Raw genomic sequence first — 26371 nt, forward strand, 5'->3', positions numbered from 1 at the left:
TACTAAATATACAAAACTAATGCCATATCGAATTTGCTTATCCACGTTGATTAAGTATTATGTTTCAAATAGAGATTCAAAGAATATGAGGTTGCATGGCAGAAAGGGGGGAAAAAAAAGCATACAAGTTGTATATATATTCACAATCACAAAATTCAAATGATAAACCTCTTAAGACAAATTTTATACTACTATTTAACAATAATTAAGAAAGTATTATCACACACAACTTCTATAAAATATATTTTTCCTATGTAATTATATTCATATGACGATATTTACATACAAGTTATGTAACTCACCTTACGGCAAGATCCATCCAAAGATTCGTTAGAAAATTTCTCAAAACCAAATTTCATATAAAAAATATGAGATCCCCGGTTACTTCGATTCAAACATTGTTCATTGTTCGTTACAAAGCTGTAAACTCAAAGACATTTTCCAAACAGATTAGTAACAAGAATAGACAAACACCTCATCAGATTCAAATTTTTTTTTTTTTTTTTTGGGGTTTGGATCATCAATAAATGAAAAACCTTATCTAGATGAAGAGCGGCGAATGCAAGTGGCTTCAATGGTGATGAAGCAAACTAAGCAGAAGAAGAGAATGATAAGCCCGACAATGATTCCGAAAGTCACTGGATCCATTTCTACGATTCACCATTTCACCTTAATCTTTTTTTTTTTTTTTTTTGACAATGATTCACCTTAATTTTTTTGGCACACGAAACAATAAAAGAGAGATCCTTTTGGCCGGAGGTCTAGTCATTCGTGTCAGCGTGTCATTTAATTGATTCCATAATTTGTAAGCACTAGGTAGGTTTTTTTATAACTAGCTAGCTAGTAGCCCGTTTTAGATCTAATTTAGACTTATACTAGTAATTTTCACAGAGACCTTTGATAAAATGCAGCCGTCAGTTCGGATCTGTAGCACAATGTCTCGGATGTTTAGACCACACAACATAGTTATTTATAGGACCCTTATTTATAACATTATTTGATCTATGATAAATATGAAAATGGTTTTCGTGATATTTAGTTTACGGCGGACGTTGCTGATTTTCATTAGATATTTTTTGAATTTGATTTGTTTGACATTCAGAAAATCCTAATATACATAATTTCATTGTGTTTTCGTTTAATCCATTTCCCTATCTTTTGTGTGCATCAATCTTATTTTCGTAGATTCGACCTCAAAATAGTACGTTGTATTATCATTCATTGTGGTAGTTTAAGCTTTTAAAATTCGTGATATCAAAATTAATAGTATTGCATATTACATTTATTCTTATACTCTTTTTTTTCAGTGTTTACAAGCTAGTCAGAAGAATAAGATAGTGAAAACAAATATTGTTTTTGTACGTGCATTTATAAACGAAAAAGTTTTGGATGTTAAATTTTATATGCCTTGTGTAACGATTTATCCCTTTATTTTTCCTTTGGTCATATTATTATATTTGAAAAAATTAATTGAACAATATGATTGGATATAACAGATCAGGCAATAAAGATATATAAATAATATCGTGATGCAATTATTTTGTTGTTTTGCTTTTGGTAGAGAGTTTGATTCGGCTAGACCACATTTGCTTAGTTGGCATATCGGCGAAGCTGTTTTAAGAGACATGACAGGTAAACAATCCATGATTGCGTATGGGCATAATTTATCCTCTTCTATTTCTCAATTTCCTTTCCGACACATATATCTACAACATACTCATCACTCACATATTAAACGCATTCTTAGCATTTAAGAATCAATCACACTTCATAAGCTTCCTTATAATACAAAGTTTTTTTTTTGTCTTGTATATATATATATATACTGATTCACGTGGATTGATATAACAAGCAGTGTAATCAAATGTTGAAAAAGCAAAACAATAAAGTATTTTCTTTTACGGTGAATTCAAATAAATTTATAAATAAACAAGATTATTATATGGTCAAATTGGTCAGAATTTTTTTATATGACAAGGCTTTTGGGTTCAAAGTTTTGAGCCTGTGCATGTGTGTATTATTGCGTGACCACTGACCATAAACGAATTATAAAATGTTCAAGATTTTCCGAATATTTTTGGTTTAAAGTTGTAGGAAAGCAATATAGATAAGTTAACCCCTTTAACAAAAAAAAGGAAAGATGAATAAATAATATATGAAGAGAAACAGTCATATACGTTATAATAATCTTGTTCGGTCCACCATGTGGACGCTATATTATCCAAATGTGACTTACAAGCGAGAAACCCACTAGCACTCACATGCACAGTCGACTTATATAAATATGTTGCTTTTTCACATAAAGCTCGTTGTGCAAAAGAACAGAATGGGATCTACGTTTAATATCGGCGGCACAGTAATGACTCTGCTTCTCTGTTTCTTATTATTATCTATGGTTCCAAAACTTGAGGCCGAGCTCACAACGGTCGAACACGCACCAAACCCCGATGGCTCAATCAGTTTTCTGGTTATTGGAGATTGGGGTAGGCGTGGACTCTACAACCAATCACAAGTTGCCCTCCAGGTACGTATGTACTACTAAATTACATACTATATATAGTATATACATATATATACCCATATATGTTATATTTAGTAAATTTAATGGAAACATATATAGATGGGTAGAATCGGAGAGAATATGGATATCGATTTTGTGGTATCGACGGGTGATAACATCTACGATAGTGGGATGAAAAGCATCGACGATCCCGCCTTTCAACTTTCCTTCACCAATATATATACTTCTCCTAGCTTGCAAAAGCCATGGTACTCAGTGTTGGGGAATCACGACTATAGAGGAGATGTTGAAGCACAGTTGAGTCCTGTCCTCAAATCAATAGATAGCCGTTGGACTTGCATGAGATCTTTCATAGTAGACGCTGGTACTAGCCATTACATATATAAATACGTAGAATATATCTTACAAGTTTATTGTTACATAATCATATATACGAGTTTAATTTCTCACTTCTTGTCTCTAAATTCGGACAGAGATCGTAGAGCTTTTCTTTGTCGACACAACACCTTTTGTAGACGCTTATTTCCTCAATCCAGATGGTCAAACTTACGACTGGAGCGGAGTATCACCGCGAGAATCCTATCTCCAGACCATTTTAACGGTACTTGAGAATACATCATATATGTCTTAACCATTAGTTTTGTAGGAATTATCGTGTGATATCGATGGCGCTCACATGCATGTATTACTAATTATAATGTGTAGGAGTTAGAAATGGGTCTAAGAGAATCAAGAGCAAACTGGAAAATCGTGGTGGGTCATCATGCCATCAAGAGTGCTTCTATTCATGGGAATACAAAAGAGCTTGAATCTCTTCTCTTACCCATCCTTGAGGTTCATTTTCTTCTCACTCTTATAAATAGAGTTATGTCTTCAGTACTGTTTCAAACCCAATTAATAGAAAAGAAAAAAAGTGAACTTATAGTTTTAGTTTCTAATTAAAAAATATTTCTAAAACTTTGACATTTTTATTCAATCCACTAAATATTTTTGCAATTAACAAATAATTTATGTTTAAATACTAAAAGTTGTAACTCCTTACGGAAAAGAAACAAATGTAACATGTATAGATTCTTGGATTTGTTTCAGGCGAATAAAGTTGATCTCTATATGAACGGGCATGATCATTGCTTGCAACATATTAGCACATCTCAGAGGTAACACCAATGATTCGTTATATATTAGAAACTAAAGTTGCGTGTTTGGTTGGATAAAAGCCGATAATTGTGAATAATATTTGTATTACTATCTTGCAGTCCAATTCAGTTTCTAACTAGTGGTGGTGGGTCAAAGGCATGGAGAGGTTATTACAATTGGACAACACCAGAAGATATGAAATTCTTCTATGATGGACAAGGTTTCATGTCAGTTAAAATCACTAGAACCGAAATGGGTATCGCTTTTTATGATGTCTCCGGCAAAATATTGCACAAGTGGGACACATCAAAAATGTTAGACACTGACTTTTATTTCCCATTGTAAGCTCATTTGTTAATCACATGAAAAATCAATTCAAGAACATAAATTTTACATATAAATACGATTGTTATGAGTGACTCCACAAATTCAAGTAAAATATGAAAGACCACGTTGAAGTCCATGCAGAATGTGGAGAATTTATGCACGAGGCCATCCTCATCATGGGATCTATATCACAACTGATTTAGCTATACCAAACCATGGTGCAAATTAAATGCAATTCTTTTTTTATCCATTAAACATTGAACCGAACAAACAAATACCAAAATATTTGGAGCTTCGTACGGTATTTTTTCAATTTATAAAATATGTTTTCTTTTTTTGCCATGGAACCATTAGCGTAGATTAATTATCGATTGTAAACTTAAATTATTTTGAGTTTTAATAAAATGTTTATATTGTTAGCAACACAAAAATAATCTGTAAATAGATATATTTATCTATGTGAAATGATTTTAGTCTAATGTCACATGATAAGTTTACTAATAACATGTTCCATCACATCAGGAATCGAGTTTTGTTACTTACGAATGGAGAGATTTGCTTAATAAGCCGATATGCTGTGCTCTAATGTTGAAATATATATATATATATATATATATATATATATATATATATATTCAAGATAAAACTTCAAGATTGATGTATTTATTTCAATTCAAACCAACATAAATTACAAAACCAAGCCATCAACAAACAAGATAGGTAAACCCAAATTAAAGAATAATATACCAAGAATGTAAATGGAATCTACATTTAAGAAATAAATTCCTATATATTAGGAGTTAGAAACATGTTAATACTTGAATCATATTTATATTTTGAATAATGTTTACAATTTTTCTATAAAATGTTCACAAATAACTGTTTTCTTCAGTGAACTTGCAATATATACAAAGAAAAACTCATGTAAGATTCAAAAAATTGAACAAAAACAAATCAGAAGAGGACATGAACAAAAATTGAACTTTCTAATGCCGAACTAAAGCATATACCAAACCATGGTGTCAATTAAATGCAATTTTTTTTTTATCCATTAAACATGGGACCAAACAAACACATACCAAAATATTTTGAGGTTCATTCAGTACTTACCAATCTAATAACTACAGTAAAACTCTATAAATTAATAATGTTGGAACCATGACATTTTAGTATAATTAATAATATTAATTTATAGTGATATTAATTTATTTTATATTATAGATGTATTTTTTATTGTTAAAATTTTTGAAAAATATGAATTGAGACAATTTCACAAAATAAGATTATATTTTTAGATGATATAAAATCGATAATTTTGGAATTATAATTTGATATTTAGAAAAAATTATTGACAATAAATTAAAAATACTATAAATAATTCACTTGTACATTTGACATATAATATAAATTTATGAATAATGAACTCAATTGTCGTATTTTAATAGCTTATAAAACTATTAAATTGAAAATGATGCGTATATAGAAATTGAAAACTTAAATAAAGTTTTTAGCTAGAGAAAATTCAATTTTTTAAAACATACATTGATATATTGTCAATAACGTGGAGGTAGGATGGTCAGTTGGTCAGATCTAGTATGGATTGTATCAATATATATATATATATATATATATATATATATATTTTTGTATGATTATAATGAATGGTTCACCGGACCGGACCGGCGGTCGAACCACGTTAACCCGCGAACCGGCAACATGTCCGGGTTGGGTTAATATCAAAACCCAAAAGAAATTGAACCGGTAAAAAACCATATCAACCCGCCAAAAAACCAAAAACCGGTGAACCATTAAACCGGATAAAACCGGGTTCTACTTTTTTTTTGAAAAAATGAGTGCAATTAATTTAATTAATTACCTTTTCTAGTTTTCTTCTAAGCAAATTAGCAATAGTAGGGTTTCTTAGAGAATGTAGATTAAATGTTCTACACTCTTATTCTCTTATTGTTTGAATTTCTAAAATATTTTATTAGTACTGGTTACACTTTGAGTTTGTTACACTTTGAGTTTATTACTTTTTAAGGTTTTTTAAAAACATTATGATTATTGAAGTATTTTATTTGGCATATCCAATTATATCATAGTTATAATCATTGAAAAAAAATAGAAAACCTATTCATACCTATTATTTATAAAAGTATCATCAAAATCAATTGAACCCGGTCGACCCCGGTCGAACCATGTTGACTCATGACCCAGAAGCTTTTCCGGTTCAGTTACCGGTCCGGTTTTAAAAACATTGTCTTCAAGTGTTCTTTTGCTGACGTGTCACCTTGTAAACGAAAGAAACGTTTTATTTTTTTCATTTCATTCGAATATTAATAACCATTATATTATTAAATAGTATTAAACATTCTTAAATTATTTATTAAACATTAATTTATGTATTTATTAAACATTTTTAAATTTCTATAAGAATATTATATTATTAAATCTTAAGATCTTATACATGTTTTCCCAATAACTACCTTCTTAACAAAAGTTCTTAAGAACTGATCTTACATTATTTTTACAATATTTCTCCTCTAACAACACCCTTACTTGATCTCCTATAAACATGCCCTTACAATTTGTTCTAATCTATATTTAGGTTAGGTTAGCCATCGTAGTTAGTGACTATAGAGTATAGACGATAGCAACCTTTTTGGAAGTAGACTGATTCCAAACGCCAATTTGGATAAATATATATATTGACTTTGACCAAACCAAAACAGATTCTCTATAAGAAATCAAAACTAATTAACTCACCTACTGATTAGGCACGTGGTTCATGTTCCAACAAAAACGCACCGTTTCACCTGTCAAACTCCCCCAATCTCTCTCTGAGCATTTTATAAACTTAAAGACTCTTTCTCTCTTTTGGAATCCAAAATCTTTTGTTTTTCCGACAATGGCGGCTACTACATTGTACAAGTCTTGTCTGCTTCAACCCAAGTCCGGTTCCACCACTCGCCGATTAAACCCTTCCCTCTTCAACCCTCTTCCGAATCCGACGAGTAAGTCTCTCTCTCTCTCTCGCTCGGGATAGATGCGTTCCTTATTCGAATCAAAAAAGGCTTCGAATTTTTTTATTAAATCTGTTTTGTTTCCTCTGTTTTAGGAGTTTCGGTTTTGGGGAAGAGTCGTAGAGATGTCTTTGCGAAAGCTTCGATTGAAATGGCGGCATCGAACTCCACCACACCTTCCGCTGTTGTCAATACCTCTAAGCAGAATGGTCCTATCATTGTCATTGATAATTACGACAGCTTCACTTACAATCTCTGCCAGGTTTCATTTCCAGACTCAATTTTATAGTGTTTTGGTTTTTTGGTCAACCAATCAATTCTATAGGAATGTATTCAAGTATGCATGTTGATTTGATTGTTAGAACTTAGAATCTCATTATTTCACAATACAATCTAATTTGGACATGCTAGTAGAATAGACAATGATGTAATGTAAACTCTCTTTTGTTATGTGATCAATTGTTCGCTGCCTAGAGTCTTGGTCTTTTTAAGTAGAATCTTTTAATCCTGTTCAAAGTTTGAATTGGTGATTGTGTGAGTTGCTTTTGTTGACCTTTTGATTTGGTTATTCGTTGTTTAAAATATCACATAACACACGTAGATCCCAAATATACAGTTTGGTTTTCATGTCTTAGTTCTAGTTCTCTTGATGTGGTGTCTTCTGCTTTAGCACAAACAAAATTTTGAATTGTATCGTTTTATTGTAGTATATGGGAGAGCTAGGATGCCATTTTGAAGTTTACCGCAATGATGAACTTACAGTAGAGGAGCTTAAAAGGTAAGAAGAGGGAAACTATATATGTGTTCTGTTGTTTAAAACGTAATCTGGCTAGTCCAATTGGTGTTGATTCCTATATTATGTCTCTCCCTCTTTGCAGTAAAAATCCCAGAGGGATATTGATTTCTCCTGGGCCTGGTAAGTTTTTTGGCCTCTGAAATTCTTTTATGACTATCTTTCTGAAATGCTGGAGAAAGAAGTTAACACTTTTCTTAAATTTGATAGGTGCCCCTCAAGACTCTGGGATTTCCTTGCAAACTGTTTTGGAACTCGGACCTCATGTTCCTTTATTTGGAGTATGTATGGGTTTGCAGTGTATAGGAGAAGCATTTGGAGGTTAGTTGCATATAAAGAAGACATCTTAAACATGGTTTTATTCTTTGTATGTTATGTATCCACAACATTTTTGTTTGAACTTTTATCAGGAAAGATTGTGCGGTCACCGTTTGGTGTTATGCATGGGAAAAGCTCAATGGTTCACTATGATGAGAAAGGAGAAGAAGGCTTGTTCTCTGGATTATCCAAGTAATGAATCAGATTATTTTCTGTGTTGTATCATGAAACAGTTATCATAAGTCTGTTTAAATGTGTAGTAAAACAAATCTTGTTGGTCTGTTGTTTCCAGCCCTTTCCTTGTAGGTAGATATCACAGCCTCGTGATCGAAAAAGATACATTTCCCAGTGATGAACTTGAGGTGACTGCATGGACAGAAGATGGTCTGGTTATGGCTGCCCGTCACAGGAAGTACAAGCATATACAGGTAAAACCCACTCAAATGTTGTCATGTATCTCTTCTTGCCTCCTCCATTTCAAAGCAGAACTCTTGAAGTCTTTTAAAAATTGTCCACAGGGAGTTCAATTTCATCCGGAGAGTATTATAACAACCGAAGGCAAGACAATTGTCCGCAATTTCATCAAACTCGTAGAGAAAAAGGAATCTGAGAAGCTGACATAGACTTAGCCTGAATGAGGAAATCAGCAGCTGTTCGAATTAGTGCCTCCCCTGTAATAAATGTTTGCCAATGGAAAATGTTCCTACAAGCTTGGTCATGCATCCTCCCATTGTTTCTATCATAAATATTAGATTTGTTCCTCCACTTTTTACTTAATTTGTGAAATTTAAAAGAGAAAACTATGGTGATTCACGCATGCATGCATAGTGAAAACAAAATGGCCACGGGCCTTTCAGTTTTAGTAGTACCTAATTTCACTTCAGGACGGACCTGAAAAGGCTCGATAGTATTGATATGATACACTGGTGTTGGAAGCATAACACACATGAGATAAAGATCAGAGATCACTTTCGTATTATCATACTAACTGGATTCCCTTTCAAGTAAACGCAGAAACATACATTTTAAGTTTGTTTAACCCCAAAATTGGTCTGACAATATATACTTCAAAAACCATGTCATGCTTTGCTTGGGGATGGTGCAATACTGCAATATAATTCAAAGTTGTGGTATATATAAAGTAATATCGCAAGTGAGAAAGTGGGTAGAACGATAAATTGACTACCAGACGACAATGCAAGAAAGCAAAAAAAAGGTTACTTCACCAAGAAACTTCAACCATGGTCTATGACAAGAACAAGGACGAATGAAATAGGGTAGATTAATAGAAAGCTGAAATCGTTTAACTTACTTAGCTGATAAAATAGAAACGAAACTGAGAAGTAGCAGTCTTGAGATATGAAAGAAACAGGAAACTAAACACATCTCTCTTTCCTTTTGAGCAGTTAATTAGTTGAGTTGCACCAAACTGGGAAGGTAAGAAGAAGAGCACACAACCGGGGGACAATATAGACTCGCAAAACAAGGCCCTGATGAGGACTGACAAGGTTCCCCGCGATTGGGAGCGACTCCAAGAGTCACAGGTTTGAAGTATCCGTCTTGTCCACTGATAAAAGCTGTGTGGTAACGAACTCTCTCGGGTAGGGTGGGTAGGGTGGTTAGGTATCCGTCTATGTCAAACACCACAGCGACTTTCTGTTCCTCGTCAATGAAGAAGGTGCCCCCACCCATCTCATGGTTAAACAGTTCACCAGTGAGGTCGACCGGTCTCATATTCACTTGCAAAAACTTGCTCCAGGACACAGAGTTGGGCTCGATCTTGGTAGTAACCCAAAACTCAACTGTGCTAATCTTATCACAATAATAAACACCCTCATTATGATAGAGCACCACGAGCTGCTCGTCTCTAACGCTAGAGAAAGTGACAGTCTCGTCGATACCAGAGTGAAACGGAAGAGGCAGAGGCGGACCAAATGTCTCTGTTGTGATATCAAAACAGATCAAGAAATCTTCAAGATCCGTTATCTCTCCATCTTCATTAGGTTCAATATACTGCCGATTCTCTTGAGCAAAAAAGTAGGCATTTCCCTTCACAGACGCGCTATGGTTAAACACTATATCCAAGTCGGGTCGATGGACCTTGAGATCCCTCCATGAATTAGAGCTCAACTGGTAGATTTCGTACCTGGAAACTTTTTTTGGATGTTGGTAATAATCCTGAAACCTCACGATTTTGTGGTTACGGTTCATGTCGTATCCAAAAGCATAACTGTCTTGCCAGTGGAAATCGTTGAGTCTGATCCACTTTGTTTGCCCCAAATAAGGGTTCCAAACCAGCAGCCTCGACTTGTCCTCAGCGACGCATAACAGTAAGCCGTCGCAGTGATGCACTTTTGATATCTTGACTTGATTAAGCAAATCTACCTGCTTTATAGCCAAGTCTTGTCCTTCTTCTTCTTCTTCTTTTTCCTTTCTGCTATGGAATTTAACTGAACAAACCTTTGAATTTATCGTCATAAACCCTAAAAACTGTTGCCTTGACGCTGACGCTTCACCCAAAACCCAATCTTTGGTTAAAGTGTTCCATAATTTGCAAGTGGATCTCACAGCTCCCAGAGATGTTATCGGAACCCTCGTGAGTATTTTCCCCCCTACCAAATCCAGTGGAAGATCGCAGATCCTCGTCCTCGTCATTCTTCTTCCAGCTTTTTTCTTGCCGGCTCTCGTCATTCTTCCAGCCTTTCGTCTGACGACGCCGCCGCACAATAGAAAATGATTAGGGTTTTCGTCTTTTTGTACAATCATTTCTTTTGCTCTCTCTCTCTCTCTCTCTCTCTCTCTTGCTTTGATATATGTGGACCCCGGAACTATCTCTCTTTTTCTCTTTCTCAGTAAACCACAAAACGACGCCGTTTCCGGCTCGCCGACTTGATTCACTTGCTGAGATATTTTGGAACACAGCGAAGAATCTGAGAAAGACAAAAGTAATAAGGGCAAGAACATAACATCATCGTGATGTTTTTTTTTTTTTTTTTTTTTTCATTTTCTTTCTTCGCACCGAGATGTGTGATTTTTGTGTATGTAATCGCACTGGAAAACCCTAATCTTCTCGGGGGGGTTGTCATCTCCAAAATTTAGTAGGGTTCAATCTCTATCCTTGTCTCCGGCTTCGAAGGGGAGCGGAGAAATGGGAGAAGACCAGCTAGATTTCGAGCTCCCCGTAAGAGGTTCTCGCTAGAAAGATCACGTCAATGGCGATAGCTTCAAGGGTCTCTAATCTAGACTCTGAGGTTGTGGAATTGAGGCAGAAGCTTGTGGATAAGGAGAATGCTGGGCTGTGCGTGAGCTTGAGGAGAAAGGCTTCTCGCCTTGAGAGAGATTGCCCCGAGGCTGATTCGAGATTGAAGATTGTCCTCGAGGACAATGTGATGTGAGTTTCGTTTCAGTATCCAATTCTGCCGAGATAGTTTCTTGTTGATGGAGACATAGTCTTAGGGGAATGACTAATTAGATTCAGGATTTTTTTTTTTTTTGGTGTTACAGGACAATTTTCAATTTTGTGTGTTATGATTTAATATTTGGTGTATTGGTTTGATGTTTAGACTTGACAAGTGTTGTTGTATAAATTATACTGTGAAGTTGGTATATATAGGTAGTTATTTATGCAGCTGTGGTCTGTATATTGAGTTTTGTTTGCTCATTATCCAAATCAGTGTATGAGAACATATCTGCGCTTAAGTGTAAAAATCTCTTATAGATTGTAACTGTCTTCCTTTTCTTTTTTTCTGCTAAAGATGAACCTGACTAAGGAGAAGGATTCACTGGCAATGACTGTAACAAAACTCACTCGTGATTTGGCTAAGGTGATACTTTTTTTGTTTGGTTATCTGATGCATGTTTGATTTTGTATTTCACATCATTATACTTTTTGCGAGCTAATGTTTCTACTTTTTTTTTTTTAGTTGGAGACATTCAAGCGGCAGTTAATCAAATCCCTGAGCGATGAGAGTGGTCCTCCGGTAAGAGATTCAAGCTTTTGTTACCATTACACATTCCTTTTCTTGTTTTGTGTTTTTAGTGCACTCCAGTGAGGGGACTAAAGCATTTCCTGCTATTTCTCTCTATCTTGCATGCTTCTGGCCTCTGATTTAAGAGATTGATAGTCTTCTCCTTCTCCATTTGTTATTACAGCAAACAGAACCTGTTGATATCCAGGACATGCGACCAGTCAATTCCTGGACCAGACAAAACTATAGTGGATCTACAGACATGACCAATCCAGGTGTCGAAGGTAACATTGAATCAAATATCCGCTGTTATGCTTTTATCTCTGAGCTGCAACTGAAGAACAACGTATGAGTTTTTATTCTGCAGCTTCAAAATACACTGGAAACAAATTTGAGGATCAGAACCTGGATTTTGGAACAGAGGGAGAGAGGAGCTGAATCGATCGTACCGTTGAGATTGTTTTGAGAAAGATTGATGTTGATGAGTGTACGGATACGACAGAATCCGTAAGGAAACCCGCCGAAGATATTATAGTCGGAGAGATCGATGGCAGTGACGGTGCTACCGTACCGTTTCTGATGTTGTCGTCGCATGTGATTCCCGTCCAGTTACACGGATTACGGTTATCTCCGGTTATGATCCAATCTTGTAAATTTCCATCCGGGTCAAGAAGTCGGGTCTTTTTAACCCGGTTTAGAATCTCAGCATCTCCGTTGGAAGAAACTTGGAGGAAACAAGAAAGAAGAAGAAGAAGTAGAGAGAGGAACAAGGAGAGAGTAGTAGGATTGGTCATCGTGTTGAGAAGATGATGATGAAACACGATGAAGGTGAATAAGGAATGTTGTTATTGATCATGAACGGATTTGCAGGTTTTTTCCAATGAGACTTTCGCTCGTTTTTGGTTGCTTTTGATTCACATGGGAAGTACCAAAGTAGGCTTAGTGTGAGTGACAGTTTTTTCTTGAAGTGTTTGTGGAGTCTTAAAGATAAGTTGGAAAGGAATCTAGAAAACTTTTGTTAGTGACTTAATGTTCACTCTTTGAAAACCCCAACATTATCTACTTTCTTTTTTCTAGTTGGGTAGAATTGGATGAACCTAATAATTTAATTAATGTATGGTGTAAAATCGGCTAAATCTTAGAAAGAACATCTCATCATACGTCTAATACAAAAATGGGTTTTTATTGTATATTGGGAATTGAAAATTTTGTCTTTGTTTAAGAGATTTTTAGAACGGTGCGAGTGTGAAGAAAGTGAAATGCGAGCAAAGGCGTGGGTTAAAATGTCCAAATCTTTTTTGGTTTACAATTACAGACAATCCAAGAATTTTGAATGGGAAGGAGTTTGATTAGTGAAATGCGGAGTAAAACCCGAAAACATGAAAATGGAGTAGTATCACGTAAGTTATCATAATAAGAAAACGTAATGTAACGTTTCACCCTTTTAATTCCCACTAATTATAACCGTCTGCTGCTTTTGTGTGTGTGTGTGTGTGTGAGTTTTCATAATCATAGTTGCATTGTACTAGTCTACTAGATTATATACATTTGTAAGCTTCTATTGGTTGTTTAAGCTTAGATATGCCTTTACATAACAAAATAATTATTCTTGACTTCAGTGTCTTTTGATGTGTTTGATAAATCCAGCGTCAGAGTCTTTGATGTTTCACTCTTTTGTATTTTGGAGAGCAAAAGCATTTTTTTAAAGGTATATTCTTTGAAAATGCAAATTTGCTTGTAGATACAAACGTAAAATATACTACTCTTTCGAATTCGATAGATATACTACAAGATTGTACAAAGATACTAAATAAAAGGGTTATAACTAGCATTTCAGTAAAGAAATCATACCAGAAAAGGTTCTTATATGACTTACACATATTGTATTATCGAGAAAAATATTTTATTAAGCCTGAAGTTATTATGTTGTTGATGGTTAATCGGACAACAGTTAGTCAGTTACAGTAGCTTCGACTAGGAAGGAGGATGGTAAGTGTCTCTTAATAAGTGGATGCATTTACAAACAGAGAATGTTAGGTACTGATGTGTAGAATTTATTACAACAACTCTTTCTTTAGTCTTTAGTTAGGCGCAGTTAATGTCTAATCTTACAGTGCAATGAGACTGATCGGCCTTGTTTGCCCCAAATAAGGGTTCCAAATCACCAGCCTCGACTTGTCCTCAGCGACGCATAACAGTAAGCCGTCGCAGTGATGCACTTTTGATATCTTGACTTGATTAAGCAAATCTACCTGCTTTATAGCCAAGTCTTCTCCTTCTTCTTCTTCTTCTTTTTCCTTTCTGCTGCGGAATTTTACTGAACAAACCTTTGAATCCATCGTCATAAACCCCAAAAACTGCTGCCTTGGCGCTGACACTTTACCCAAAACCCAATCTTTCGTTAAAGCGTTCCATAATTTGCAAGTGGATCTCACAGCTCCCAGAGATGTTATCGGAACCCTCGTCAGTATCTTCTCCCCTACCAATTTCGGTGGAATATCGCAGATCCTCGTCCTCTTCATTCTTCTTCCAACTGTTTAAAAGAAGCTACGCAATAGAAATTAGGGTTTTGTCTCTTTTTTTTTTTTTTTTTTTTTTTTACAATTACAGAATGAATGAATGATACATTTTATTCTTATGTGGATAAGTATAGTCAATTTAGCAAAATCAGTTTCTTTCCATTTTTCCTTTTAGCATCTAGATTTCAATAATTAACTCTTTTTTTTTGCTACATCCCCAAAAGAAAAAAACACAGCAATTTTTTATGAATTAATTGGGGGTTCATATAAGGGGAGTTCTTAAATTTTTTTATGAATTAATTGTGTACTGTTTGGAATATAAGAACTCATGATCTCTTAGATAAAATTTTCTCTTTTATTGGTAAGTTCTTATTTTGGATCTCTTATTTTTGAAAATATTGTTTTTTAAAATTTTAAATAGAATAGAAGTGGTATAAATGTGTAAACATTTAAGATTTTATAAAAATAAAAAAAGATATTCCATTTTTATTAATTTTTAAACATACAAAACACAATAAAATATTAATACATATTAGTGCAATTCATAAATGGGAAAAATGATTAATTGCAATTTAGAAGTACAATTCATGGCCAAATAAAATCAAATTTGTCAAGCATACCAAAGGATATTACTACAAGCTAAATAGAACAAGAACAATGTACTCTTAAATTATACAATCATGTTGCCATCGATTATTTTTTAGCTAGTTTAAGCCAAGCATGCAGCAAAATTAAGCAGTGACCAATCAGACCCGAGATTAAAATGTGACCAAGCCAAGCCTGCAGCAAAAACAAACGGTGACCAAGACAAGCGTGCAACAAAATTAAAAAATGACCAATCCAAGCCAGCAGCAAATAAACCAATAACATCATACTTGAAGAGGAACATATATGCAAAAGAAGAAAACAAGAGTACCTGAAAGTGTATGGCTCCTTCTTTGTTGTTATCAGAAAAAGAACCAAACAATATGGATTCCGAGAAAAAGAAACAGAGGAAATATAAAACAGAACAAACAATGACTTGGTCTTACCTCATGTCTGGTTTCGCAGGGATCGAGGCAAAGCTTGCACCCTAGCTTATTTTTACAAGAAGCAAAACAAACATTCGCACACAAAGATCAAGAGTTCTGAGATCAGGACAGCCATAAGCTAAACTCATCGAATCCATCTCAACAGATGAAGCAAGACCAACCCTACAACGATATAACTCTTAAGCTGATTCCTGCACTTTCTTCAAATGGTCAACTGTGAGTAATAATATGGGATTACAGAAGACGCTTTAGCAAAATTTTAAATTTGTTAGCACGTACGTGAGCTTTTGTATCACCACATCATTCACATCATGTATTCCACTACTATAGTTTTATCGATAAAATTCACGATGACTAAAAAAGAGAGACAAAGACAACCATGTAATCCCTAATTAGTAAAATCATTTTAGCACTAAGTAAATAAAGGCTAAAGTCAACAAAGAAGAAAAGGCTTGACCATGTAGAGAAACAGAGCAAATGGATTTCAGAGATGCAATAAAACTGGTATAGAGCTAATACTGTTTTTTCGAACTGCTTCTGAACCAACTGGTTTCAGACTTTTAGCCAAAGACGAGCTGACACGTCGTCCCAATGTAACGCTCCTTCTCCAAAACAACAGCCATGTCTCTGATGAGGATATACATATCATTAGACCAAAAGCCACAATCAACTAGTACATTTTTCACAACACCAAAAGCCACAATCATCAATTCAAAGCTATATATGCAAATTATATACCTCAAGATCAGCACTTCTCTTCTAAGATATTTCTTAACTTTAGTCTCGAACTCAACATTGCTTTCCTGCATACAAATTTGAATCAAAGTCTCCAACTTTGCTAAAACCCAGAACTAATGAACTGTTAGAAATTGAAACACAACAAAGGTAGTACCTACTCAACAGGAGGCAAAACAAGATTGTTATCCTCTGAACTGAGCTCCATTTTGATCCTTATCACCTAAACAAATCATACAACTCAATTACAATTAAGAAAACCCATTAAATCCTGACTAATTCTGGTTAGCCCCCTGCCTCATTTATGGTTCACGATAGAACGAAAACAGCGGAAGATAGAGATAACTCTTAAAACATTTTTTAGGAACGAAACAAAGTTCAAATCGAAGAAGCCTTCACCTGAGATTATAGAGAACACGGCGCGGAGAAAGAATAACAAACGGCGGTGAAGCTATTTAGGTTTTTAGCAGATTCGATTCTAAACCCTTCCTCTGATTCCAGATCCTTGATTCCAAATTCCTTCCTTTATTGTTTCGAGAATTCGATCGCGAGAGAAAGAGAGAGAGGAAAACAAATAAAATCTAGGTTCCCAAATTTTCTTTTTCCTTTTGTATTATTCTATCGGCCAACAGAAAACAAACACGTATCGTCTCTTACAATAAACTAGATTCTGACCCTTGTATAGTCTAGTACAAAATGACGACCGGTTACATTGGTTGGTGATATGATGTAGATTATGTTACCTGGACACAGAAGTGTGGGAAAACTATGAATGTTTATATATTTATATATAGAGAGTATTGATTTCACTAGTTCATGAGTGTCTGCTTGATTTAGATTGATCCTCTTATACAAGACAAGAGTCTCCGGCTTTAGACAGAACAATACATATTATGTTCTCTAGTTCATCAGTGCCCGCTGAGGAACGATTCCTATGAATTTGATTTTTTGTTTTTAGTTTTAGTAATTTTTAAAATTTTAAAGGTAATTTTGTTTTTTTGGTAACATTTAATCAATCAAAAATAAACATACCCAACAGGCTTAATAAAGCCCAAACCAAAGCCCCCAAAACTTTCCTTAATATATGCCTATCCATCCCATCATTATTTCACAATTGCATATTTTTTATTTACTTTTGGTATATACTTTCATAACTTTTGTTTTCAAAAGGTTGTAACGTAATTTATGGGTTCCAATACCACTGTGATAAATTTATTTTCTCTCCATATGCATATGTAAGAATTCCCATGTGTACATAAAAATATACTAGGATTTATTAATCTAGACGATTTTCATTGTATTGCGCGCGAATGTAGTACAATTTGAGATTGAAAACAGAATAAACTAAAAAAAACTTTGAATTATCATCAAAGAAGCATCTCAAGCAACGATAACACAATATCAAAGAGGTCTATAGTAAAACCTCTAGTGTAAAAAATATAAAATTCGAGAAGGTAATAAGTTAATAATTTTTAAAAAGATTCCATGTCAAAAATTATCCCAATAATATCATAAATTAATAATCATATAAATTTACACACATATATATGTATATATGCTTTTATAATAATGGATCGTCTAATATTTTGAATTTTCTCCTAAAGTTCATATCTTTATAGATCTTTGGTGATTTTCGTAATCTTATAGATTCAGATTAGGTATAGCGATCTTTGTTGATAGATTAGGCATAGAGATCTTTATTGATAGAATCTTTTTTGATTTCCGTAATCCAGATTCTTAATCCAAATGTTTTCTAAATGTTTTTTTTCAGGATGATCCTGATGATAAATTTACTTTCTGGGATATCGAAGGTGTTCAAGTTCCCAGACGTCTTAACTGTCAACACGTTAAGCCAATGCTCATGCGTTTTTTGCACCTAAGAGGTATGCTCAATGACCTTTACATCTTGGGAGCTGTAGGCTTCTTAGAACCTTATCGCATCACCTCTAGGATCCATAATGCGTTATGGGATGAAGACATCCGTAAGAATTTTTTTTTTGTTTTGTATGTCTACATTTTTCTAGTAAATATATATTCATTCTTCCTCTTGATTTTCTTCCCAGAGGGTCGTGGAAATCAAGCAGCTGATAATTTTCTATGCGGATATGATATGAGCTCATATTGGGCAGCTATAAAGTAATTGATCACCATCACAGATCATGACCTGGAGTTTGGGATTGTATGGCGAGATAAGGAGGTATGATATTGTAATTCATATTTCTGAGATAAGTGCGGCTATAAAGTAATTCATATTTTTGAGGATGCGACATGGTGCAATTCTCAATTTGTTTGGTATATCTTGCAAGTGAACAAAGTGACTAGAACAATGTTTACAAGAAACAAATAAGGTACTTGACCATTTGAAGGAGGACAAGGAAGAAACAAGGCACTTAACCATCTCATGTACGAAAAGAAAGAATCTTCAACCATGATAAGAACAAGTGGCAAGATCGAGCAATTAAAAGGGGTAGAAAGATACATGAAAAAACTGAAATGTTTTAGATAATTAAGTAGAAACGAAAATGAGATGAACTCATCTGCAGATGAGTAGTCTTAAGATATGCAAGAAACAAAGATTAAGCATCTCTTTCTTTCCTTTTGTGCTGTTGGTTGAGTTGCACTAAACTTGGAAGATAAGAAGAAGAGCACACAAGTGGGGGACGATAAAGCTCTGGGACATACCCGGAACAAGGAGGTTCGTAAGGGTTTTTGGGAGCTACTCCAAGACTCACAGATTTGAAGTATCCATCTTCTCCAATGATAAAAGCAGTGTGGTAACGAACTGTCTTGGGACCCCTGGGTAGGTATCCGTCTATGTCGAACACCACATCGACTTTCTGTTCCTCGTCAATGAAGAAGGTCCCACCCGTATAATGGTCAAAGCGAACACCAGTGCGGGCAAATGGTCTCATTTCCACAGTCAAAAACTTGCTCCAGGAAACAGAGTTGGGCTCAATGCTAGTTGTAACCCAAATATGAACTATGTTACATGGAATACCAGAATCCTCGTCCTCCTGATATAGCAAAGCGAGCTGCTCTTCTCTAACACATGAGAGGGTCACAGTGTCCTCTAAACTCCAAGAGTGAAACGGAAGAGGCAGACGCGGTCCAAATATCTCTCTTGTAAAGTCAAAACAAAGCAAGAAATCTTCAACCTCATAGTCATCTACCACAAAATCTCCATTTTCCATGTATCCACCAGAACAGCCTGGTGCTAGTGTTGACTCATGAGCATAAAAGTAGGTATTTTCCCTTCACAGACACGCCGCCTTGATGAGACTCTATCTCCCAGTCGTGAGTGACCTCGAGAACCCTCCATGAACTGAAGTCGTAAATTTCGTACATGCAAACGCCTTTCTCGAAACAATCCAAAAACCTCAAGATTTTGTAGATACGGTTCATGTCGTATCCGAGAGCATAGCTGTCTAGCCTGTGGAAATCTGTTCTGGGGCTGATCCACCATTGTTGCAACAAATAAGGGTTCCAAACCACGAGCCTCGAGTGGTCCTTGGTGACGCATAACAATAACCCGTTGCAGTGATACACTTTAGACATCTCCACATGTTTAATCCTATCTATCTGCTTTATAGATATATCAACCAAGTCTTCCTCTTCCTTTTCATTGCTGCGGCAGAGATGGGATCTAATTGAACAAACCTTTGAATCCATCGTCATGAACCCTAAATAATTCTGCCTTGCCGCTGACGCTTTACCCAAAATCCAATTGTTGGTTAATGCGTTCCATAATTTTCAAGTGGACCGGACTGCTCCTAGAGATGTTATCGGAACCCTCGTGAGTATCTTCTCCCCTACCAAATGCGGTGGAAGATCGCGCATACTCTTCCCCTTCATTCTTCTTCTAACTCTTTTTTTTTCGGCTCTCATCATTGTTCAAACTGTTCGAAACAACACAGAAGCTACGCAATATCAATTAGGGTTTTGTCTTTTTTTTGGTGACAATAATATGTTAACTTAGGTTTCTTATTCTTTCCATTAATATACCCAACTTAATAAATAAATAAAAAAACAAATTCTTTCCATTTTTCTTTACTCCTTACATCTAGATTTCAGTAATTAACTTTGGTACAATGATATTTTTCATGTAAAAGTTGATCTAAGAGTTCTTGCGAAAGCTTCGATTGAAATGGCGGCATCGAACTCCACCACACCTTCTTCCGCTGTTATCAGTTCCTCTAAGCAGATTGACGTCCTATCATCGTCATCGATAATTACGACAGCTTCACTTATAATATCTGCCACGTTTCACTCTAACAATCTCAAATCTTCTGAACTGATGATTAGTTTGAGAATGTTATAATTTTGGTTTTGATCAACCATGTCTTAATCCGAACCATAAGGGTCCTGGCTAATTGCAAGTCCTTGATTTTATAGGCAATGCATTGTGATTGAATGTTATAATCTCATTGTCTCTCAATGCAATCTAGTTCCGAAACCATAAATTTAAGGACAAGACTATATGTAATGTAGAGTCTCTCTTGTTAATGTGATCAGAGTCGTTATGTCTGGCCATCAAACTTTCCAACGTAACACATAAGTAAGCCTTATTGTTAACAGGAAACTATATGCATTCTGTTTAAAACGTAACCTGGTTACTTTGGCCTCTGAAAATTATTTTCTGATTATGTGGTGTGTCAGAAATATGTAATAAACGATCAAGCGTAACACATAAGTAAGTCTTAACCATGCTTTTAACACATAAAATGTAGATGTAGTTTGTATTTGAATAATCCAGTGTTTTTATTTCTTTACATTAGTCTTAGAGCTCTTCATAACGGGATTGACAGGGGCGGATCTAGGATGATATTGTACTTAAATTATTTTCTGACTGAGCATTGCCAAATATAGTCTCCTAGCTCATTTGGTAGTTGTGTGATGTGCCACATCTTGTATAAGAGCATCTCCATAAGTTATTTTAGGGTGATGTCTAAGGATTTTCTTATAATTAATTTTAATAATATTTAAATAGTAAGTGTCAAGTATCAAAATAATGTTTTAAATGTTTATTTGGAGACATTTTTACTCATTTTAAGATAGTCTGAAAATACTATTCATTAAATAAAATTAACTTTAATTATAAAAAGAAACTTGGACACTCAACAAAAAATGACCAATGGAGATGGAGTGCCATGTTCGTTGCTGCCATAACACCTTTTTGTTATTCTTTCTTTGGTACATTTTTTTGTTTGGTTTGCCACGTTCATGTCCTTTTTTGTGCATTTTCAAATTTTCAAATTCTATTTTAGCTCAAATTTTAAGTCATCATTTTTAATAGTAAAGATTACATTTGAATTTTTAAAATATTGGTAAAATTAGTAATTTAGTAAACATTTATACTCTAATTTGTAATTCATTTCATATTTTAGAGTTTTAAACTTGTGTGATATATTTAGATATGTGAATTCAAATGATAAATTTTACATATAAATTACTTGTTTATTGTGATTTATAATGGAGAAATTTTGGAATTAGATTTTTCTATATATATCTATATATGTAGACCCATGATATGTTTTTCTTTTTTACACAAAAGACCCATGGTATGTAGATTAGTATATTTTAAACCAAAATAAATGATATTTTTAAAATTTTGATGACTTTTTGAATTTAGATATTTTAGATATATTAAATGATTCATGATGCATCAATTTTGATGACTTCATAATGTTTATTCTGTTTTAATTTCTGAAATTGCTTTCTCATCACATTGAAATCGCGCCAATGTAGTGCAATTTCAGATTGAAAGACAGAATTTAATCAATCAAAAATAAACATACATCATACTTAATAAAGCCAAAACCAATCCCCAAAATATTTAGAGATGAACCAGAAGAAATAGGTTGGAGTCAAACACAATTTGCCACACAAATAATCAAAAACCGGATAAAGTCATAAAACTGCCAACTTTGCATTTCTAATTTTGACAGCAACTACGCTCTGATTGGTAACTCATGCTCTGATTGGTAACATGAGTTATCATTGAGTTAAGTTGATTTATGAACTTAAATCAAAGATTATTCAACAATGTTGCCGATCAAAAACAAAATAAATTTTTTTGAAATTGAGATCAAGTTACAATGTGTTATATTTGATGAACAATTTTGAGTTATGTCATTTATAAAATTGTTAATTCAAAACATTATTCAACATTATGAAAATTTTCATATTAGCTATTAATTAAATATTACATACATTAATATCTACCACAAAAATGTCATCAGTCAAGAAATTTTGGTAAGATTAATATAAATCATATTCTTACAGCGATTTATTACATCATGCTTTTTTTACCATTTACATCAAATTACAATATTCTCTGCAACTCAACTTAACATAAACTAAAAAACAAACGAAGGTTGCATAAAGGATTAAACAAACAATTAAACAGAAAATATCAAAACTTATGCAGAATATGGTTCACAAGGAGCAAATACTCTTTAGTCAAGGGTGAGATGACGTGCTAAGTCAGTGTGCAGTGTATGACCCGCCTGCATTTGAAAGAGAAAAAAGCCTTTCTATTAGAAAACTGATCTCTTTAGATGTCAAGAAAACTAGAAAATGTTCAAAAACTATTTGCCTTATATGCGACTATGTGAGCCACGGGGAGTCCTCCATTTCCACCTCGTGCTAAAAGGGAGAGGTCACCAATTAGGTCAAGGATCTTATGTCGACATGCTTCATTATCAAACCGCAGAGGAGGGTTCATCCATCCATGCTTGGCACTGCATTAGTGATGGCTTCAGTTGAATATTATGTCCCTTTGGCCATTCAAAATGCAAGCTTATTTACCTACAAACGATGGCGGTATCCAGAGAACCTCCTTTAATGAGCCCTGCTTCACGCATGCGCTCCACCTACATACAAAACCCTCAGACACAGATGGTTGAAGAAGGAAAAGCAGTTTACTGATTCTAAAGCTCCTAAGCAACAACAATGGAACTAACCTACCTCTTCATAAACACAGAAGGTTCTTGATGGTGCGATATCCTTTGCAAAGGAAGACTCATGGATAGGTCTCCAAGAAAACCATTGGCAGCCTATAGCAGGCACCTATAAAGTTCATCATCATACACAACAGACCGAGTCAATAACAGTCTAAGCACAAGCAGAAAAAAGAAGTTTTTGTTCTCCTGTGTTCCTTAAAAATGCCATTAGACCGAACCTGTGGGAAGTCGATACCACAAGTGATCCGAGTCTCAAGAGCAGGAAATGCAGTAACAAAAGAATCGTTCTTGTAAACGTACACAGGCTTGTTCACATGTGCTACCATCTTCTCCACAGTTTCACCAACATGGTTTTGAGCCACGTTTATGCCAACTCCTTCTATCGCATCGACCCACTCTTTAGCTGATCCATCAAAAATAGGGACCTGTTCACTTGGTTAGTGTTCCCTACTACACTCATCTCATCCTATGGACCAAGTCTCTAAACCAATCTATAGCATACAAATCCAATCAAAGCAGTAACAGGAGACATTGATTCAACCTATGATTTACTCAAAATGTATTCAGGTAACAAACCTCGACTTCTTGATCATCTGAACTTTGGCTTTCGATTTGAATCCTGCAATTATCAACTCCCTTGGCCTCAAGAGCTGATAACAAATGCTCAACTGTTCGGATTTTGAGCTCATCTTTCAACAGCGTAGTGCAAAGAGGCGACTCCTGAGCAAATTCAATCGACGCAGGGATGATGACTCTGGATCGAAACTCGAAGTATCTACCAGCTCCGGCGATCTCCGGGATTAGCTTAACCGTCGAAATCTTACCGGAATGCAGAGTTTTCCCTTTCACCTCCACAGATCCCGCGAGAGTTTGCTGTAATCGTCCACTCTACGGTAACGAACCACAAGTGTTGAGAAAAACACTTATAATGATTCCAATAGATATATAAAAGTCGTATATACATGAAGGGTTAGCGAGAGAGGTGTACCGGATTCAAAGAGACTGCCGGCGACAACGACGACGCGGTGGAGGAGGACAATCGGATACAAGTGTTGAGAAACGACGGCTTAGTGGCTCGGACGGTGACGGAGAGTCTCATTGATTCGACGGCGGATTAGTTTTTAACTTTTATTAACCTAACCCAATAATTGATTTAACATTTAAGTACAGTGAGCTGCTAAACCGGGATTAAGAGTAAAGATTCACGTAACCGGATTATTGATTTCACTATTTAAGTAAAGCATGAGTTCTAAATCGGGATTAGTAAGTATGAGTAAGCATCTAAACCGGGATGGTGCAATGCTCAATTGAATAAAAAGAAGAACATGTGACAGGAGCAATTTTTAGATATCAGTTGACTAATAGAAACGAACTGAGAAATTGACTTGTAGTCTGATCTAATCATTTCTTTCTTTTGTTTACGTGACTCGTTTTTGTGATGACAAAATTAACATACGCTTAGGACAGATTATATTTGTAGATAAAAATCTACAAAAGAAAACAGTTGTATAATACAATTTATGAAATTCATATAAAACAATCTTATTATATAAACATTTGAAAGTTTTCAAAGTTAGTAATTCATATAATCGCGACACGTGTCAATTATATCGATAATATTTTGATATGTGTAAAAAGAAAATTTATTTAATAATTATAAGAAAATCAAAAAATCCTAAAAATAAAAAGATTACAATTAATATTTTTGAAAGTATATAAAACCAAAAGTAATATATTATATCACTAATTCTAATAGGAAAGTTATCTATTAAATTACTAATTTCAATAGAAAAATATGTGCGATTAATAAGGAAAATATGTGCAATTAATAAGGAAAATATTTGAAATTTAATTACAATTATTATTTATTATAACCATATAGTAAAAATAAAAATTTATACAGAAAAGTGATTAAAGTATAAAAAGGTTTAATGTGTTAAAATTAGTGATTGACATAATATAAGAAAAATAATTTTTTTAAGTTTTTCAATCGGTGAATGATTTGATAGTTAAATAAACATTGGTTTTCAAGGTTAGTAATTAATGTGATCGCAACACGTGTCATTAGTAATTAATGTGATCGCAACACGTGTCAATTTTAGCAATTAAAGATTTCGTAATGTGTTATACAAAAGCTTTGTTTTAACTTATTTGTAAATTATAAAAAATTAAAAATTTAAAAAATTTAATAAATATAAAAAGATAGTTCACATATGTATATAAAAATAATATTAATTCTAATTTTAAATTACTAATTCTATAAGAAAAAGAATTAAGAAAATTTTACAATTAATTACTATAATACCATAATTAAAGAAATTATACTGTCAATTATTAATCCTAAAATAAAAAGGATTGTACATATTCACCTTTACATAAACAAATAATTTTCTCATGATAACGTTTTTGAATTTTTGATTAATTTATGTTTATGTTAGTATAGATTTATTTAAAATTAGTTGGACAAGTAGTAAAACTATTACATATGAGATTACAAAATATGAAATAAATATATTTAAGATATTATTACTTTTTAAAATATGAGATAAAATCAGTTTTCAGTTTTTTTTTGAGAATTATGTTTTATTAATTTTTAGTTTTTTAAAAAAATTATTAAGTAAGATATAAATTTGTTATAATGCACATTTTTCTTGATATGAAAATTATAAATGTTACTCATTGGGATTGAGTGCATAGAATTAAAATCTAGTTTTATTATCATGTAAAATACAAAAAATTGTATTGCAAGATGGAGTGTGTGAACTCTAAATCGAGTTAAAAAAATCAAATGAAAAAAAATTAATATTTTGAATAAAATTTTAAATATTTTTTTTATATCTGCGTTAATACGCGGGCCTAATCTAGTATTCATATAAACTGTATTATGTAGATTATGATTTATGACCATGAATGGTTATTAGTTTTTAAATAGTTTTTAGATTACAGTTTTTGGTTTTTGAATTTTGGATTTTAGTTATTGGTTTTTAGATTTTAACAAAATAAAAGAAATAATATATAAATAAAAAAATTTATATAG

The 26371-nt window shown here is 33.9% G+C and overlaps 5 protein-coding genes, 1 long non-coding RNA gene and 2 pseudogenes across 9 annotated transcripts; 3 read left to right on the forward strand and 5 right to left on the reverse strand.

The window, feature by feature from the left end:
- Positions 1-2177: 2177 nt before the first annotated feature.
- LOC104741293 (purple acid phosphatase 4) lies at positions 2178-4059 on the forward strand. The gene is made up of 6 exons (XM_087497135.1): positions 2178-2524; positions 2621-2885; positions 2995-3122; positions 3227-3355; positions 3611-3678; positions 3778-4059. The coding sequence occupies exons 1-6, from the start codon at positions 2285-2287 to the stop codon at positions 4001-4003; spliced, it is 1056 nt and encodes a 351-aa protein (XP_087353261.1). The 5' UTR covers positions 2178-2284; the 3' UTR covers positions 4004-4059.
- A 2699-nt stretch (positions 4060-6758) lies between these two features.
- On the forward strand, positions 6759-8919 carry LOC104756988 (anthranilate synthase beta subunit 1, chloroplastic). The gene is made up of 8 exons (XM_010479677.3): positions 6759-6999; positions 7104-7270; positions 7716-7786; positions 7887-7924; positions 8012-8122; positions 8212-8311; positions 8412-8547; positions 8638-8919. The coding sequence occupies exons 1-8, from the start codon at positions 6774-6776 to the stop codon at positions 8740-8742; spliced, it is 954 nt and encodes a 317-aa protein (XP_010477979.2). The 5' UTR covers positions 6759-6773; the 3' UTR covers positions 8743-8919.
- Positions 8920-9315: 396 nt separating this feature from the next.
- On the reverse strand, positions 9316-11083 carry LOC104756990 (F-box/kelch-repeat protein At1g24800 pseudogene; annotated as a pseudogene). Its single transcript, XR_015587003.1, has one exon. The product of XR_015587003.1 is annotated as an F-box/kelch-repeat protein At1g24800 pseudogene (transcript).
- LOC104756989 (uncharacterized protein At4g15545) lies at positions 11052-13277 on the forward strand. Of its 2 annotated transcripts, none has more exons than XM_087495731.1 (5): positions 11052-11510; positions 11875-11943; positions 12043-12099; positions 12272-12371; positions 12455-13277. In XM_087495731.1, the coding sequence occupies exons 2-5, from the start codon at positions 11875-11877 to the stop codon at positions 12523-12525; spliced, it is 297 nt and encodes a 98-aa protein (XP_087351857.1). In that variant the 5' UTR covers positions 11052-11510; the 3' UTR covers positions 12526-13277. The 2 variants fall into 2 exon arrangements, with proteins under 2 accessions (XP_087351857.1, XP_010477980.1); XM_010479678.3 differs by having other exon boundaries at positions 11194-11505.
- Positions 11815-12629, reverse strand: LOC147923927 (uncharacterized). Its single transcript, XR_015587005.1, has 2 exons — positions 12493-12629; positions 11815-12421 (listed from the first exon to the last, which is right to left on the reverse strand). It is a non-coding gene; the product is annotated as an uncharacterized LOC147923927 (long non-coding RNA).
- Positions 13278-14195: 918 nt separating the features above from the next.
- Positions 14196-14609, reverse strand: LOC147923928 (F-box/kelch-repeat protein At1g24800-like). The gene has a single exon (XM_087496576.1). It carries the CDS (start codon positions 14607-14609, stop codon positions 14196-14198), a length of 414 nt encoding a protein of 137 aa, XP_087352702.1.
- Positions 14610-18948: 4339 nt separating this feature from the next.
- Positions 18949-20209, reverse strand: LOC104759440 (F-box/kelch-repeat protein At1g24800 pseudogene; annotated as a pseudogene).
- Positions 20210-22609: 2400 nt separating this feature from the next.
- On the reverse strand, positions 22610-24666 carry LOC104756991 (putative UDP-3-O-acyl-N-acetylglucosamine deacetylase 1, mitochondrial). Of its 2 annotated transcripts, none has more exons than XM_010479680.3 (7): positions 24323-24666; positions 23911-24222; positions 23553-23759; positions 23339-23440; positions 23180-23244; positions 22968-23112; positions 22610-22878 (listed from the first exon to the last, which is right to left on the reverse strand). In XM_010479680.3, exons 1-7 carry the CDS (start codon positions 24431-24433, stop codon positions 22828-22830), a joined length of 993 nt encoding a protein of 330 aa, XP_010477982.1. In that variant the 5' UTR covers positions 24434-24666; the 3' UTR covers positions 22610-22827. The 2 variants fall into 2 exon arrangements, with proteins under 2 accessions (XP_010477982.1, XP_087350157.1); XM_087494031.1 differs by having other exon boundaries at positions 23553-23737; positions 24323-24639.
- Between the last annotated feature and the right edge of the window lie 1705 nt (positions 24667-26371).

The sequence above is a fragment of the Camelina sativa genome, chromosome 17 (assembly GCF_030686135.1).
Source record: "Camelina sativa cultivar CO46 ecotype springtype chromosome 17, ASM3068613v1".
NCBI lineage: Eukaryota > Viridiplantae > Streptophyta > Magnoliopsida > Brassicales > Brassicaceae > Camelina > Camelina sativa.

What these genes read in the sequence shown, in the direction of transcription:
- LOC104741293 (XM_087497135.1), top strand. Translation starts at nt 2,285, where the DNA reads ATGTTGCTTTTTCACATAAAGCTCGTTGTGCAAAAGAACAGAATGGGA. An exon ending in AATCACAAGTTGCCCTCCAG is followed by an intron (nt 2,525 to 2,620) that starts GTACGTATGTAC and finishes AAACATATATAG; the next exon opens with ATGGGTAGAATCGGAGAGAA. An exon ending in TTCTCTTACCCATCCTTGAG is followed by an intron (nt 3,356 to 3,610) that starts GTTCATTTTCTT and finishes GATTTGTTTCAG; the next exon opens with GCGAATAAAGTTGATCTCTA.
- LOC104756988 (XM_010479677.3), top strand. Translation starts at nt 6,774, where the DNA reads ATGTTCCAACAAAAACGCACCGTTTCACCTGTCAAACTCCCCCAATCT. An exon ending in ATTGATTTCTCCTGGGCCTG is followed by an intron (nt 7,925 to 8,011) that starts GTAAGTTTTTTG and finishes TAAATTTGATAG; the next exon opens with GTGCCCCTCAAGACTCTGGG. An exon ending in TTGTTCTCTGGATTATCCAA is followed by an intron (nt 8,312 to 8,411) that starts GTAATGAATCAG and finishes TGTTGTTTCCAG; the next exon opens with CCCTTTCCTTGTAGGTAGAT.
- LOC104756989 (XM_010479678.3), top strand. Translation starts at nt 11,332, where the DNA reads ATGGCGATAGCTTCAAGGGTCTCTAATCTAGACTCTGAGGTTGTGGAA. An exon ending in AGATTGTCCTCGAGGACAAT is followed by an intron (nt 11,506 to 11,874) that starts GTGATGTGAGTT and finishes TTTCTGCTAAAG; the next exon opens with ATGAACCTGACTAAGGAGAA. An exon ending in GCGATGAGAGTGGTCCTCCG is followed by an intron (nt 12,100 to 12,271) that starts GTAAGAGATTCA and finishes TTGTTATTACAG; the next exon opens with CAAACAGAACCTGTTGATAT.
- LOC147923928 (XM_087496576.1), bottom strand. Translation starts at nt 14,609, where the DNA reads ATGAAGAGGACGAGGATCTGCGATATTCCACCGAAATTGGTAGGGGAG.
- LOC104756991 (XM_010479680.3), bottom strand. Translation starts at nt 24,433, where the DNA reads ATGAGACTCTCCGTCACCGTCCGAGCCACTAAGCCGTCGTTTCTCAAC. An exon ending in GTGGTATCGACTTCCCACAG is followed by an intron (nt 23,441 to 23,552) that starts GTTCGGTCTAAT and finishes TGAACTTTATAG; the next exon opens with GTGCCTGCTATAGGCTGCCA. An exon ending in CTCACATAGTCGCATATAAG is followed by an intron (nt 22,879 to 22,967) that starts GCAAATAGTTTT and finishes TTTCAAATGCAG; the next exon opens with GCGGGTCATACACTGCACAC.